General features: G+C 40.6%; 1 protein-coding gene across 2 annotated transcripts in view; it reads right to left on the minus strand.

Moving 5' to 3' along the window:
- Window positions 1-1,254: 1,254 nt before the first annotated feature.
- LOC110975311 (phosphatidate phosphatase LPIN1-like) overlaps window positions 1,255-16,915 on the minus strand; it is a 32,318-nt gene continuing 16,657 nt past the window's right edge. For both annotated transcript variants that reach the window (XM_087132918.1, XM_022227696.2), the window contains 12 exons: window positions 15,530-15,771; window positions 14,913-15,044; window positions 14,333-14,403; window positions 13,231-13,394; window positions 10,948-11,052; window positions 9,861-9,907; window positions 8,967-9,102; window positions 8,408-8,556; window positions 7,303-7,542; window positions 6,677-6,806; window positions 6,076-6,179; window positions 1,255-5,494 (listed from right to left, as the gene is read on the minus strand). In XM_087132918.1, coding sequence (XP_086989044.1) covers window positions 5,317-5,494; window positions 6,076-6,179; window positions 6,677-6,806; window positions 7,303-7,542; window positions 8,408-8,556; window positions 8,967-9,102; window positions 9,861-9,907; window positions 10,948-11,052; window positions 13,231-13,394; window positions 14,333-14,403; window positions 14,913-15,044; window positions 15,530-15,771 — 1,698 coding nt within the window. In that variant the 3' untranslated portion in view covers window positions 1,255-5,316. The remainder of the gene's footprint in view (window positions 5,495-6,075; window positions 6,180-6,676; window positions 6,807-7,302; window positions 7,543-8,407; window positions 8,557-8,966; window positions 9,103-9,860; window positions 9,908-10,947; window positions 11,053-13,230; window positions 13,395-14,332; window positions 14,404-14,912; window positions 15,045-15,529; window positions 15,772-16,915) is intronic.

The following is a 16,915-nucleotide window of genomic DNA, read 5'->3' on the forward strand; positions in this document are numbered from 1 at the left end:
TGAAGTATGAATGCAAATAAGTTATCAAATTATCCCTTGGTCAAGCCAGTCGGTAATTTTAATGACCACTTCCGGGCAGATACAGGATTTTTCCGGGGGGTTGGGTGATGGGTGGCCGTTAAGATTTTTATGTGCTGTTGTTGCGGACAGGTAGACATAATATGAGTAACATGGGTAATGCATTACAGTATTACTAATGAACAGCCCTTAGGCGTACACATGCAATCTTGTTATCTCAGCACTGTAACTGCTATTAAATTCTTTAATTTTTCGGCGTCATACCTAGCAGATGCAGGGGCTTGGTACCCAACCTTCCTCTGGATCCGCGCCTGCACTTCCAATGATTAACGTAATTTCAAATTAAGATGGGCTAACCTTGACAATGTTATTTCTTGACAAGAATTTTAACATCTATGTGATACCATCTGAAGCGACGGTAGTGAGCGAGTTCGTTGTAATTTTGGCTGGATTTATTATTTACGGATCCGACTGGGAAAACCTAACGGGTACACCATGCAATAGGAATCTCGCGTTTACAGGCTCGGGCTAGTAAATAGGGTAACAAGGCCTACGTTGACTAAGGGAAAAACCAGATTCAATTTGTTGTAAATTTTCTTTTGAGGGTGGTTTTTTTGGAATGAAAATGCTACGTTTTGTATCTTTCTGGCCGGGGGGGTCAGACTATATTTTGGTGCTTTTGCACGCTTCTATAGAAAGAAGGGAAGGAATTAGACCCCCCCCCAAAAAAAATCTATCAATCGCCTCTCATTATTTCTTGAAAAAAATCAGTTCCCCCCCCCGGCGCTCTTGCTGTTAACAAAATCACACCACGCTTCGAACAATATTTGTTATAATTAACTTGGCCAATGAACCTGGTCGTTTGTAAGAAAGAAGGATGGAAGATATCAGAGGAAGCTTTTTTCATATTATTTGCGACTCAAGCATCTCACACAGGTGCACTGTTGGCAGGCTATTCATACTAGTCTGCGTACAGCTGTACGTGTGGTGCTCCGACTCGGTGCAATCTCATGATTACACAAAGGGAGGGTGGCTTATCATAGCAACTGCAATTTTGAGAAATAATACTCCACCATCACCATTTGGGGGGGAAAATCTCAACCGGGATATCGCATTGCCTCTCAAGAACGATTCAGTTAGAATGCCAAACAGCTAATATTGGAAATTACAGTGCAGGTTGAACTTTCAGATTTGTCAATACACACTAATTATGAACAAAACGTAAAGAAACGTGAAAACATTCAAATACACATATTTATTGTTCATGTGCAAACTTAAAACAATAATTTTTACAATAGCGATGTTTGCTTCTGATACAAGGCAGCATTGTCATAGTAAATTAAAACAATTAAAAAGAGACATACTTTGGTTTTTTTTAACTTTTTCCTTATGTACAAACGTCTCTTCAGAGAAGACATTACTTGCATTGTCTTAATTTCCTTAATGTGCATGTACATGCACAGCAGCATTGGCACAAGTTACAAGACTGAAGCCACTCCAACTCATTCAATTAAAGTTATCACTGAAAACAATATTACTTTACCAAATAAGACCAGCAAAGACGTTAATTTTCAGACTCCCGATTCACCTACAATGCCACTAAGTCGACCTTCAGGTATCCGAGAGAAGGCATATCAATTCTTGGGTAAATTTCCGAGCTAGAACTCTCCTAAACACAACAAAACAGATCTCCGGATTTTTACCATTTTTTAAGCAGCAGCTGCTTAGTATTTTAAGAGTTTGGCAGATGAAGGATCCCAAAGTGTTTCCTTCAAAACACTCTTCCCCACTATGATCATCTTCAAGACTTCATTGAGTTTTCAATAATGATTTGATCTACCAGTGCCACAACACTGACTTTTTACTTTGTGATCGCTGACTACACGGAACGTATGCTACGCGTCATGAACAACAAAGCATGCCGAAACTGTTAACACAGCACCTGCAGGCTGTTACCATACCCATCGTCTGTCTCCTCGTTGCGCATGCCCAGTGGAAAACACGTCGTAAACGTCAGCAGCACTTGCTTAAGTGCTATGCACTCCCTTCAGTCGATGGCCAGCAAGGACCAACATTCACCAGGACACGAAAAAGACAAATCCTACTACCTTAACTCCCTCTCATATTGTTTTCAATACAAAAATATATCTTTTGATTTAACCTCAAGTGCTCCCAGACTGGCAATAACCTTGTTATAGTGTCTATCCCATTCGAGTTATGGCATTGTAGTTTTGCAAATTAAAACAATCACCACAAAGCAGGATTGTCTTCATCAGGCTCAAAGCAAAAGTAGTTCATTCTGGTCTGCCCGCCCCCAACTGCGCTGTTTCAAGCAAAATGAGGTATTCAGTTTTGTAACGATCTCCATTATTCAACTAGCTTTCCTTACCCTGGATTAGAACCACTGGACAAAATCCACAAAGTTATCAGAAAGCTTACCACAACAAGAGTTTAGCACTTTGACATTTTTGCCAAAAGGATCCACAGAATTCTTGGAGAGTTCAGACTACTGCTAACTAGAAGCTCAAAAAAGGAAAGTTTCCATCAAAAATCCAAATGCACCAACCGAGGCTAAACAATTTCAAAAGCAAACAAAAAATTCAAAATATAATAATCCACAAAATGACGAAAATAAGAAATAAATCTTCCCCTTTTTAGTCACTACGGTGGCCAGGATATTACATACTTTTTTTTTTTTTAAAAACTTGTTCTTTTGTGCGTGTAAACGAAATTACGTACGCATAAGCCTCATGAGCCATAGATACCTGAATATATAACTATTATTGGGCACGTATGCCATAGAGTATATGGCACCATGTTGGACACACAAATCGACATGACTTTCATGTACGAACACGTTTATACTGCATTAATGTATACGAAGGACTTGTACATGAAAAACCAAAAAGTACAGAATTTTTTCAGTGATGTCATTTCCAGGTCCCCGTTGCACTCACACAAACGCCTGCCAACACACACATCTCCCTGATCAGAGAAAATCGTATTCATAAAATAATGTATGCTGGAGTTGTGTGGTTTAGTTCACTACATGTATATGTGGTAATTCATAATTCCACGGTGGCTCAAAATAACCAAATTAAAATAGTTTTTTAGCTGTGCAAAAAGTATTACACACATGCAGAAATACGGAAATCGGCAGTAAAGATGTATAAACAAATATATATTGTTAGCCCAATGAAACTTTGACGAATGTATACATTTACAGCAGCCAATGCTCTGTCTTTTCAACAGCAGTTCTGATCCACAATGCTTCTTGCCTAAGAACACAAGCACTGCAACAACACGGGGTGGACTGGGAACCACTCATATGGGGAAATTAACCACATGGTGCCAAGGTACCAGACCACGAGGCCCTGACATTCCATACGGTAAAGGAGAAGCAGTTTCAGAAGCCGAAGAAGCACATACAACAATATCAATGCACAGAGCCAGAAGTAGGCAGGGCAAAAACTGTGGGAACACGTGCAGCATTGATAGCGGGCAGTACTCTGGCATTATCAGCGTCCAGGTGCCACAAAGTATTAGCTTTCGTATTAACTCCACTGTACTGGGATTTTAAAATACAGTCCAACCAAAGTCCATGACATTGACAGTTTTCTAAGCGTTATGGTCCTTTAAATACATGAAACACCTTTACCATAAGTACAACACTAAGTGTACTACACAGGCGCAAATAATTGTCCCGATGATCTTTTAAATGAGATTACAACGTGTGCTCTTTTCAAAGGCAAAATTAAGTATCTTATATACCCACTCAGCTACCGAAGTCTCTGCGGCAACACGAATAACCAAACTTTAAATAGTTTTTCTTCACTGTTTCACTTCCCTCAAGCTCTGCAGCAAAGATTTCCTTTACATTTCACCTTTTTATACTGATTGCTTCAAATATGATATATTCAAACTATACATCCAGCAAAATTGTTCTATTTATTTTTTGTACAGGTTTCTGGTTTCCATTTTATACTCACGTAAAAAACGGCCCACATCCCTGGCAGCATGTCTTATACACCAACACCTATACATTAGGATCACACTGAAATGGATCTTCCGTCTATTCAGAGAAATATCAGAGAAGAAGTGCATACCTGGAGTTGGTCTTCAAAATGCGCAGCATTCATTAAGCACTTTCTGCATGCAGTAATTCTTAATTCAACATCGACCATTACGAATATGTTTGATGCCAAACATTCATTCACACTAAGTCTGTGCCTCAAGTAATATTTTAACCCTAAAAAAGTTATTTTGGACCATTTCATGCCAAGGAAGTGGATTCTCCCCCCCCCCAACTCAGCTATACCAGGCCCGATTTTTCTGAAATTTGGTATGCAAGGACACTCCTCAGGAGATGTGAACTTAAACTCAACGTGAGATAGTGTGTTGCTACAGAAATTTAAAGTTGAAGGCCACATACGTGCCAGCCCATTTGCACGGAGCGTGGTAGCAGACAAGTACACATTTGTGGCTCACCCATCTCAAAAAAAGGGCATTGCGCAAGAATGCCAGGTTCGATTTCTTAAAAAGTAGAGTCAAAATGACCACAAAGAGTTACTGAAAAACTCCTAAATGCTGGGCTTGTGAACAAAAAAAATCCCTGCTGTGATATCAGACAACCTGTTGAGGGGTGTGGATTCCATCCCCCGACTCTTTTAGGGCTAATCTCAACAAAAGCTGTCCATGAAGGTGACCAAATTTCAATTTTACATCACAATAACAGTTTTAGTCTAGTACTTTCTGAGCACTTCACTTTCTAGCAAACACTGAGCTGTTTACCGTAAACACTAAGAGAAGCATTGACAGCAAACAGCAAATCAGGTCACCAACAAAAATACAAACACGAGACTCTGGACATATTCAGTGAACTCTGGGACAAGAGCAATCAATGAAGACTGGACAAGTACTCAGTGAAAACCACTGAGAATGTTTTAAGTATTGATTTGTTGAGATGCTGATAGTCCAAGTATAAAATCTCTTTTGGTACGTATTATGCAACTTTAGCCACACCAAATGATCATAAAATGTTTCACTAATCTTCGTGCTCAGATAGAAGCTGACTCTTTACTCTGGTCACAATTTTTGTCATGTAGCTATGTTTATGAAACAGGAAGTTAAACTCAGGCTATTGTCGATTCATCAGCTCTCTTTTGTAGAGTAGGCAATGAAATCAGCTTTCTACAGACCCAACACGCAACTCCGAACTCCACAGCGTGACACTGCAGGTGTTGGAACTTGCAGGTGCAGCGTGTACAGCATGCTTGTCAACATCACTCCATCCTTTGTTCATTTCTTGTCCTTGACCGTCAGCGACTTGACCAGCTCATCATCGTCCAGTATCTCCAGAACCGGTTCCCGCCAGAATGTGAAGGCGCTGTATTTGTGTGGCGAGACAAATGCCATAGTCTGCTCACGATGCCGAGGAGGGAAGACGTGCTCCACGAGATCCTGCATCTTGGGGTACCTGTCAAAACATGACCAAGGAATTTCTTTCATTTTTGAGGCAGCAGAATGCGACATCTGTACCTTAGGAAGTTGCATGATTACAGCTCCAACTCTGTCGTCTGAACATGGCTGAGGAAGGGAGTCCAGTGATCTTCACGTTTTTCCAAGACATCATCAACAATTCGCTTTGGTTCCCAGAAAAATGTGCTGTAGATCATAACAAATCCAGCTTGACTGAATGTTCACAGTGGAGAAAAACAAGTATTTTCACTGAGTTTTTAACCACAGGAAAACAAAGGAATGTCCACATAAGGTATGCAAAACAAGTTTGTGTGTGCAAGCTGTATGCTGCTCTGACACAGATCGCTGCCTTGTGAAGGCTTCCTTTCTTATTCAAAGGCAGAAATCATATTCAACTTGCCTGAATTCTCCAATCATGCTGCCAAAAGGAATATGGCCCAAGTTCCTTTTTCAAATGAATCAAGTACCAATCATAGTTGTTTGAAATTCTTTTGATGAACCTTCCTGCTTCCATCAAATTCAATCAACTGGAGGCAACCCTGGGCCATGTTACAAGGTTCCACTCTAGGCCCTACTTACGAGGACTGGAAAGTGTAGGTGTGGTCGTGGGTCACTTTCCCCTGTGAGTTGATAGTGAAGATCCTGGAGACAGGAATGCCTACTGCTCTATACGCCCATGTGTCCTGCCAAACATACAGATGTGACATTTATGTGACAATGTGTGATTGTGCGAGACACAGTGATTTTGTAAGACAAATTCCAGACATCTTGCTCAAAGCTTTTTTTGAAGTGACTTGTGTAAACTGTATTTAACCCAGAGCAACAAAAATTTATGCCCCCGAAAGAAACTTTGAGAAACAAAGATATTTTATGCAAATCGCCATGCAAAAAACTACACTACATTTGTAGTTTGCTATAGCTTTCTGCAAAAACACATACAATCAGCTGGCTTCACTTTGAACAGTAGGCGAGTACTCTAGTAATTTCATACAGCTCTATACTGTGGCCTTTGTTTTAGGTGAATATGAAAAATATCATTAAAAAAACAATTCCCCGGTCAAAAACGTCATGCACTGTTGACTTTGGGGGGAAGATTGGAAGATTTGGCACCCAATACAGACTGCCATCAGAGGGGAGTCCCTTAGTTCAGCAATGGACGAAAAGAGGTTTATATCCTTACATTGATTCTGTTGCCAAAGCCTGAGTAGAAAGGGTTGGAGGGATTGGTGTTGATGCTGGACGGAAATAATGACTTGATGTCCTTCAGACATCGGATCTTAAACTCTTCTGGCTTCTTGATTATCACCTCTCTGAAAAATAGAACAGTCCAGAACCACAGAACAGTTTATATGTCCGTTAATTTGTTTTACAAAGATCTACAACACGGCATGACTTCATTGAGCAAAACAGTGTACCTTGCATCACAGGATGAACTGTAATTTATGGCTCTTCAAGTAAAATAGCAATTACCTTGTCCTTCGCAACAGAAATGACTGGATTTTTAAAAATGTTTACATAATGGTTCATCAGATACCTGACACCAGTATATCTTGTTCACATAGGTTTTCATAATAGTAGGTTTTGTTATTGTTCCATTTTTAAAATCAGCCCTGTATGCTGTCTACATAATTATGTGGCCTCTTGAAAATTTCAAACTTCGGGAAAAGTCAGTTTAGTTCTAGAAAGAAACAGCAAAACAAGAAGAAAAACAAGTACTACGGACATAAACCAAAGATCAAGATGACACCAGAAATTACTACAAGCTCACAGATCAAGGTTCATGATTTCACGTCAAGGGGCTCTCACCTGTGGAAAGCCCGGATGAGTGAGCTCGGATTGAGCAGAAGGGGGCCATCTGGAAGTGCAAACTTGTCTTGACAGATGCTCTTGAGATAGCCCTTGGTGTGCCGGGCCTGGCCGATGGCCCTGGACGACAGGTAAAGGAAGACAAAGCCATTCTTCTGGATCTGGGAGAAGAGCTGGGCCACTCCGCCGTGGGTCCAGTCCTTGCCCAGCACCGGCAGGATTTGGCCAAACACGTCCGACCTGAAGGGAGTGGTCGAAAAGATGAAACTTTTACCAAAAAGCACGAGTAAACTCATAGAACACGTGGAAGAACATAAAAAGGATGAAACTTGATTCCTTAGTTTAAGTTTCATTTCAGAAAGTAATGATAAATGTCAGCATTGCATGGGGAGGGGATAGGAATCTCCATCTCTGTATATTTCTTTTCGTCTGGTATCACAACCCCTTTTAGTACTACATCTATGTTAACTGCTTTTTTTTTCAGGCTGACACACTAAAAGTTTGAATGGATGCGTCTTGCTTGTGATATGCTAAAATCCGACAGAATTCTGCCTCTAAAAGATTAATGACCCATACAACATGAAAACTGGATGCCATTTTTTTTTAAGTTTCTGAAGTTTTAGAAGTTTTACAGATGTCTTTGCTGATTCTTATATTTTCACGAAGACTCTTTAAAACTGCAAAATTAAAGCAAATGAAGATTTACATCAGTCAGGCTTTATCGCAATAATTTGTTTTGAAATGATCTCAAATAGCCACTTGCTGATGATGTTGTTCCATGCTATATTTGGTTGTCATTTTGTTCAATATCTCTGTGACATTTGTTGCCACATCATCAAAACTTTGAGCCCATGTTGTGGATTGATATCTGCCACACCACCAAGCTGTGGCCAAGGGGCTGCCTTGGGGTGACACATGCTCAACCTTCATAGACTATATCACGCCACCATATGTGTACAAACTCAATGGGAATCACTTCAATGTGAGGGCAAGTATAAATGTCCATCGCATTTCGACACAGGGAATCCCTGCCATGCCATCTGGAATGAAGGGGTTTGAAGCAGGAGTAGTTTGACTCCTACGGCATATATACGCGTCTTCCTACCTTGTGATGGTTCCATCTATGTCAGAGATGACTATTTTGCTATCATGTTTCCACAAATAGATGGTGGACTGGCACACTGTTGTTCCCTGGTACCTTGTCGTTACCGAGTAGGTGATGACATTTGGTCCAGGCTTCAAGTTCAGTTTGGCCTGCGAAAATCAGACGAGAAATATGTTCAGCCTTCAGATGGACAACTGACTGTGGATTGGAATCCAATGCACGAATTAAGATGCCAGACTCCTTGAGGTAGGTGCTTCATTTTTCATTTGTGATGTGTTTGGCTGTAACTTAGAAGCTGGTTGCTGTATCTTGCCTTTTTAAAAACTCAAATTCTCAGCCAAAAATATAACAATGTCATCAAGTGGTCAAGGGGCACAATGGCAACACAAGACATTCTTATTTCCCAAAATGGAATGGAACTGGACAGAGTTCATGCCATGCTCCCATACTGGCAATCTTCAGGAAAATGGAGAGTGCAAAGCAAGTGGAGAGCAAGGCCGAGCATACAGAGGTCTCCTTATTTTGAGATTTGAAGCAACACCATCCAGCTAAAACTCACGAGCTGCTCGGACGACAGCCTGATGGACTTCTTGTAAATGCCACTTGGGGAGCTTGTGACGGACTGGGGGTCCTGGTCAGCCGCTTTCTCACTGGATTCTGTCTCATCACTCCAGTATACAGTGTCATCTCGATGCCTGCCAAAGAAGATACTAGATCTGTGAGTCAAGAACTGTGAGTCTGAAAGTAGGATGAGACTCAGACTCAAGTCATCACGTGATTCTGCTCAGTCTGTGACTCAAGACTAAATACGCCACATTTTACATCACCATATACTTTAATAGCATCGTATGTGACCAGATTTTTAAAAAATGAGTCTTATGGTCTCTGTGTCAGTAACGTTACAGTTTGCATTAGAAAGAGCAAACCAAGCTCTTCCTCTGACGTATCACTTAACTATCTTGATGATCATGGACACCATGCAGGTAAAGGATGTTTTACATTGTGCATGATTCTGTTAAAGGTCTTCTAAAACTCAAAAATGGCTGTCGAAACTTTGGACTCACTTCATTATGTTTGGTTACAATTGGGGCTTGAAAGGTATAATGCATTAACCAATTGCTGCCGGGTGCCTTTGGAAATGCAGTGTCTAATGCCGGGCGATTTTTCAATATCTTAGGTTTACAAAAATCTTCAAAAATTAATTTTTTTTTCCCAGCCAGGTATTTTGTTCTGAATACGGGCTTTTGTTATAAGGCCTACCTCTTTTGTCCAATTTCGGGAACCCTGGCTATGCCTAAAAACCTAGGGTACCCGGTACGAAGTGGTTAAACTGTGTCTGTGGTCTCCTGCACAGTGAAAGCTTTCAGAAACTTCGTTGAAGAATGCCCGATGGGGATCATGAATAAAGACCTGCATTGAGACTAGACACTCAACTCGCCTTGCCAATACCCACCTAGCTTCTTCTCTGTCTTGGGACACTTCACTGCTGGTTTCAGCTCCCTGTATTAAGAAACACAGATGACTCAATACAAGTGTTGAATACCGGTAAGATAACATGTCCGTCACAAATGATTTATTTTTGGTGATTTCAGGTGACTACCCCAAAACCAAAAACCATGAGAAATATGTTGTACAATTTGATTTTTTATGATTGTATAAATTAGGGGTTATGATTGTATAAGTTTATCCGTTATGACTATTAGAGGTTATGATTGTAAATGTATCCGTCTTTCCATTTTGATTGTATAAAACAGCCTGGGAATGGACAAATTGATGCTTGTTTATGAATCAAATGTAACTTTAAACGAAAAAGAAAACTATGGTTTTGAGTTGTCACTTTAAAACTGTGTGTATTTGGGTGTGGTCCCTTTTGTTAGAGCTTTTACGCCTGGTGAAGTTTTGGGCATTCGCTAGAGTATGAGTGTCACGCCAATGTACCCATATCTGGTTTACACATGCAGATATTTCAAGCATGAACTGCCAAACAGAGTTCACATATGTGTATGAATGTGTTTGGTTGGATGTTATTAGTCGCGGAGACCCTCCCTGTGGGTGCGGTATATTCCAATTAAATATTTTGTGAGAGTATAAAACCAAGTTTTAGGGAGTGACTCATCACTTAGTGGCAGGTAACTCTGACTCAAAGTCTCCGGGGGCACTGAGGCCCTCTGAATTTGCTCTCCAGTCTAGAGAAGGCTGACAAAAGTTTTGTGTTGCCGGCTGCGGCCGATGAGTGTGCATACCCGAGCTAGAATTGCCACTAAGTCATGAATCCTAAAGCCAAATTTGGTCTGTAAGTTTGCTTTATTTATTGATAAATATTGATAAATCATCGTTGAAAAACTGTAAACCTTGGATTGCTTGAAACCCTAAAATGATCATGGTTTATGTCCTAACCATGGTGGACTTTGTGACAATGCTGAAGTGGTAATATACAAATATGAACAAGGAAAGCAATGTAAATGCCTACTTACAGAAAGATAACGGAAGTACATGAAAACATTTGGCAGATGACTGCCCAACAAAATGCAATATCTGACCTTTTTAGGTGGAGTTGACGGTGGTTTAGAACTACCCCAAAGCCATGATGTCAAGCTGCGTTTACCCTTTGGAACTTGGTCTTTCATAAGTGTGCTCACAACAGGCTGATGAAAAAACAAACAACGACAAATGGTTTCCTTTCCTTGCAGACAGGCTCAATCTCAAACTAACCATAGAAGTTGTCACTGGGTTGATAATAACTACATGTCAAAGTCAATCGCTAGTAACCTAATAGTCTGGTGTTGCTCAGTACAGTACGGGTCAGAATTTTAGCCGACACGCTGACATGATCTGTGAACCTGACACGCTGTTCAATACACGTTTTACGGTTTTAACCATGCATTGCTGGTCCAATGCACGAAAAACCTGACCCTGGACCTCATTATCTCGGCAGGGCTTGTGACCGCAGACCGCAAAGATGACTGACAACATGTAGTGAACCACTGCACATGCAGAGCTGTTGCTCCAGCCTTGTGTATGCATGTACACTGTACATGTACACTGTATGGCAGTGCACTGAATAAGTGAAATCATGTACATGTAGAGCCTGGCTGGCAAGATGACCGTCTTAAAAGTATCAAAATATGTATGATAAAGCCGTTTAATTTATTCTTTGATCGCGAAAGTTGTTCAGTCAGATTACATCTGGAAAATGTCAAATTTCAGTGAAACTGGCCAGCAGTCCATTGTGTGTGTTTAGATACTACAAAACTTTTTTCCAAATGTAAGCTTTGAATTTTAAACTGATGGGATTGACAGGAGTGACGACAACGTTTTTCCTGCTGGTTCTAATGCTAGATCAGTTTTAAGCAATTCCAGATTGTATGAGAAACTTTTTCACAAATAAACAACAACCACGAAAGAAATCCATTCCTCAGCCAGAACTATTACAACAAGCTGATTTTACAATGAAGTTTTTCTTAATTTACGGAAATTTAGTTCATGTGTCAGGATTCCAGTACATTAAAAAAACACCCACTGAAGTTGCGTAAGACTTTTTCATTTGCTGCCACACCAACAACAGACGTTGTGCCGCGACCATGCCGCGACCAAGCAATCACGAAACTACAACCACCCCAGCGCTTTCATCCCAACCACCAATCATAAATCGAAACGAGTGTATTGCATATTCATATCGATACAGTGCCAACAAATGCAAAACTACAGTCCTTTCACGTCACATGACATGCATATTTATGAAGTCCACATGGGTGCCACTTTGTCCATTGTGTGCAGCCGGTGCATGCACGTCACACATGCAGACCCGACTTCCTTTTAAATCGGTACGATCTTTGCTATTTGGTTTGGTTGTAATTTGGCACAGAGCGATTTTTTTGGGTAGAACTTCTAGCTCCAAGGTCGAAAACTGATGGGCAAAATCCCCACCTCACATTGAATTTATATTCATGCAATTTTGAACGCACTGAGCTCGAGTACGTCAACAACTATCTATGTGTATGCGAGGATCGCTGCCGTGGGGGCCCTCTTGACTGAAATTAGCTAGCGGATCGGCAAGATCAAACCCTGTTTCTCTAATTTTGGAAATACTTTGTCATAAAAACTGCTAGTTATAGTTGTCTCTGTTGGAAAATTGATTACACGCTTCAATATTTTCTGTGCCTGATTCAGAAGTGTTTGGGGCAATTCAGATATAAATAAAAAAATGTTGCCTGCATGGCACTTTCATCAATTCTGTATGGCCAAACACAACGCTTCATCTTCAAAAATGATTTTGTGATGCCAGCTACATACAAGGTAAACTACTGACCACATTTCCCTGGAATTTTAAGATAACTTGAGGTGCAGTCAAACTGAATACTTTCCGTTGTGGGAAACTAGGAAAATGACTGCTCCGGTCAACAGAGGCCGGGCTGTTCTGGGGTTTGCATGTAGCGTGTGCATGTTTATACTCAGCAGATTGGATTGCGGTGTCTGCGTTCTCTGTTATTGCAGGGGGCCAGCGTGTTTGTGGTAAAGTCCTTTCGTGCTTGTTTGACTAGATACACGCTGACACGCTAAGCGTGTTTGCATGTCAGCTAAAATTCTGACCTGTACCGTAAATTTTCAAATAGAGAATTGATAAATCTGACCCAAGACTATACTATAAATAGTATAGTATATTTATATATAAATACTATAAATTAGTTTTTAATCTACACTTCCCTAAAACAATATTCCCACAAACAAACTTTCTGTTTTGCCAAATATTCACCGGTTCCCCTGCAGAATTCCTAACCACTGAAAATCCTGCTTTTCACAAAGGTTTTTCTTCTCTCCCCTACCTCTGGGAGGGGTCTACGGTATGCAAGGAAGGAGATGATGACTGGTCCAGCCGCCTGCCAGTTGTAGTACTTGCCATCAAATTTCACCACAAGGCTAGGGTTGGAGAGAAGTTCCGGTGACTTGGAGAATTCATCATAGGTAACTAAGTGCTTCATAAATTCATCTGCAAAGAATTACAAAATCAGATCCAATTATAGATACTTCCCTGAGAAACAATTACTTTTGGTTAGCTTATGTGAACAGATAAAATGAAACTCAACCCAGCCAAATGCTTGAGGATACTGATACTAAAGTTTTTGGGGTCATTATCCAAAATGATCTTAAGTGGACCAAACAAATGCAAAGTATAATCAAGCAAGCTAACAGCAGACTCCATGTTACGGGTCTTAAAACGTCCCAACCTCGCACGACAGGATTTAATGGCATTGTATACCAGTTTCGTTACACCTGTAACCAAGTATGTAATTCCTGTATGGAGTGGAGCACTCACACATCATGATAAATTAAGTATTGAGTATATCCAGCATTGGGCATGACATATTACCGGTATAATGAGCCATGAGTACATAACTTATCATGAGGTTTTATCCATGGTTAATGTGGTTTCTTAGGAGGAACACAGGGCTTCCTTATGTGTTTCTTTTATTGAGAAAACCTTAAAAAAACTGTTCAGTTTAGGCAGTTCCTCCCCCCTGAAATCACAAATACTAGATCCTCTAGAAGGAACCAGCGATATGTAGAACTGCACTGTAAGACCACCTGTATGCAGAAGAGTTCCATTTCGCACTTGATTTGTTTATGAATCAAGTTTAATATTTAGGTGGTTGAGATGTTGCCACTCGAGTCCTTTTAACCTTTTTAAAAATATATTAACTGTGTGTTTGTAGTATTTTCATAAAGTCATTTTTGTGTATGTAGCTTGTATTGTGTATATTTTAATCTCATGTTGATTATTTATTTTTATGTACATTTTTCAAGGCTTTTAAACTGTGTTATCAGTAAGTAACTGGTGTTCTTAATGTAAATCATGTGCAATTCAGCTTCGCAGCTGCGAATCATGATTTTAATAAATCACTACAAATAAATAAATACAATCATTACCATGAGGAACACTGTCATCTTCATCTTTCAGCCCACCGCAAAGGGATATCTGAAGATCCATGGCAGACTCACTGCCAAAACAAAATCACAAAAGCGTAACACACTTCTCTACCACAATCTACCACAAAACCTTCTTACATGTACTAACAAACTCCTCTTAGCTGCGGAACTCTCCAAATCCAAACCAATCATTATCAGTTGCGACGTGCAAATGCAATCAACTTACTGTTGTGACGGACAATATTCGGTCTTAATATCTGACCTTGAAACAACCTTTAACCCTAACACTCCCAAATCCTCCAATTTCAATACGATTTTACATACACCCTCGGGGGTTAGGGTTAAGCCACCAAAGCAAATATTTCCCATTGCATAGATAGAACACCTGGATGGATTAATGTCATGTTGAAATCACTAACTGCTGTACTATAATGTAAGCTTCATCGCAACAACCGGTAATGGCAAGCTTTTGTTCCTTACACAAGACTCTGCTTATGTTGGCTGACACGTCCCACAAGGTTTATTATGTTGGCTGACATATGCACAGTTTGCAAGAACTGGAATGTGTGCTGTCGGTTACCTGCTGTCTTCCCGGTACCCAATTCCACCGGACACCTCTTCCACTGTGTTTGGAGACTGCGGCAGTGACGTTCCCAGGTCAGATGATTTGTCCTCATCACGGAGTTCATCGGCTCTATTGGAGCGCTCAGCTCTGACAGAAACAAGTTGCAATGTAGACAAGGGTCTAAGTGATGAGGGGAATTTGAGGTGCTGTGTGCATGTAAAAGCACGACTAGACAGATTCACTTATTCTTGGACCTGTGATGGTCTGGCACATACACACTGAAGAAAATTGCAAAAATTTTTTTAACCCTTCAGCACCATTTACTATTTTTAAAAGGGAAGCCAAAGATCTCACAACCAAAGCCCACCTTGAAAAGCTCCAAAAGACGCCGCTCAAAGTGGAAAAATGAGATCATGTTTTAACAAAGAAAAGACAGTATTGAGGTGGAAAGTCACAGGTAGGCGCATACGTTCATGTGCATTGTTTTGGAAGGGTGCATGAGCATGTACGACCAATGTCTGCCCCAGGTGGATGTACGAGTCCGGCCGAAAAACTTCCCACCTAGCTGTCTCTTATTTGCAGGAGAGGGAGCACTTTCACTTGATGCAGATGGCATTTTTTACGACCCTCACCTCTCTGGGAAGTACAGAGCATAGACCTCGGGGTCAATCTCTTCCGACGCCAGGTCCTGCAGGTACATGCCCTGCTCTACACCCTGGCTGTGCTGGATGTTCCTGAAGACGTTGAGCTTGCTCCAGACCGACTTCTTATCATCAGGCTTCTGCTGGCTTTCAGGGTCTACTGATTCTGCTTCAGTCTCTGTTCCTTCCACCTTTGGAGATTTGTCCACATTACCCTTCAAGTTCCGCATTGACTGTAGGACAGGATTATGGACATGAAGTATTAATTCAATCCTACTTTTGAACACAATAGAATACTGTTATTGTCCAACTACCTCTGACCAATCGCAATTCTGCTGCCATGTCCATCCTTGCTGTGTTTCATCTCTGACTTGAACACACCATGAGCACAAAACTTTTGCTTTTGCTGGACACTTGTCTCATGTTTAACATTTTGCAAGGCATGTTGAGTTGTAGGGGTATTACAGACTAAACTCCCAAGAGTGTTTACACATGTCTAGGGTTTTTTTTAACGCATTACCCCAGGGCAATGACACTGGCTTGTAGAGGTATGTACATGTACTTATTGGATAATTATTCATTGCCTCCGATGACATATCTGCATGTACACGAAGCTATGGAGTCCCTTAAAGGAACAAACAAGTTGGGTTCAAGTGCACTATTTCAACCAATACATGTAACTGTATCTTATGCACTTGGCATTACCTATGCAGATGGACTCATGCCAACAAGAAAACTTACACGTACATCTGCAGGTACATGTAGCAACTCATAACGACTGATTTTGAAATAGCACATGCTCAGTGAAACAAGCAAACCATTGCCCAAACGAACATTTAAACACTCAGAACAAGACTCTTGCAACGAGCAAGGGCAAATGAGTGGTCAAGTTGTGTTAATAGAAAAGCAGCGGTTAGAATTTAAAGTGCAGCAACAACCTGTGCAAAGGGAGGATCATCAAAGGAACCACACAGAAATTGGAAACCTCTTAACAGGGAATGAAAGGGGAACTTGGATTTGGGGTATTTGTCATGCATTTAGGGAATAGAAAAATGGGAGAAGAGAGAAAGGAAAACGGAGAACAATCTCAATCCCCTTCAATAAACCATCAATAACAAATGGACATGTTCCACATAAAGACTGTTGAGGAGAAATTAAACAAAACTACAAGTGAATGAATTCAAACTTGAGGGTTATGAAACTGAAACATGCATAACGGTGATAAATGAAAATTTACATTTCATCAGAACTGAATGACAGCTTATAAGAAAGTTCCCCCGCTTTGTTTGCACAGTTAACGAAAATGGAAAACCCCAACAGTTCAACTATGGCTGTCAATATATGCAATATCCTTGTACAATCTGAGTAATTTCATTC

Source organism: Acanthaster planci, linkage group LG02 (genome assembly GCF_054643075.1).
Source record: "Acanthaster planci isolate LZ-2023a linkage group LG02, COTS_SCS, whole genome shotgun sequence".
In the NCBI taxonomy this organism is placed as follows: Eukaryota; Metazoa; Echinodermata; class Asteroidea; order Valvatida; family Acanthasteridae; genus Acanthaster; species Acanthaster planci.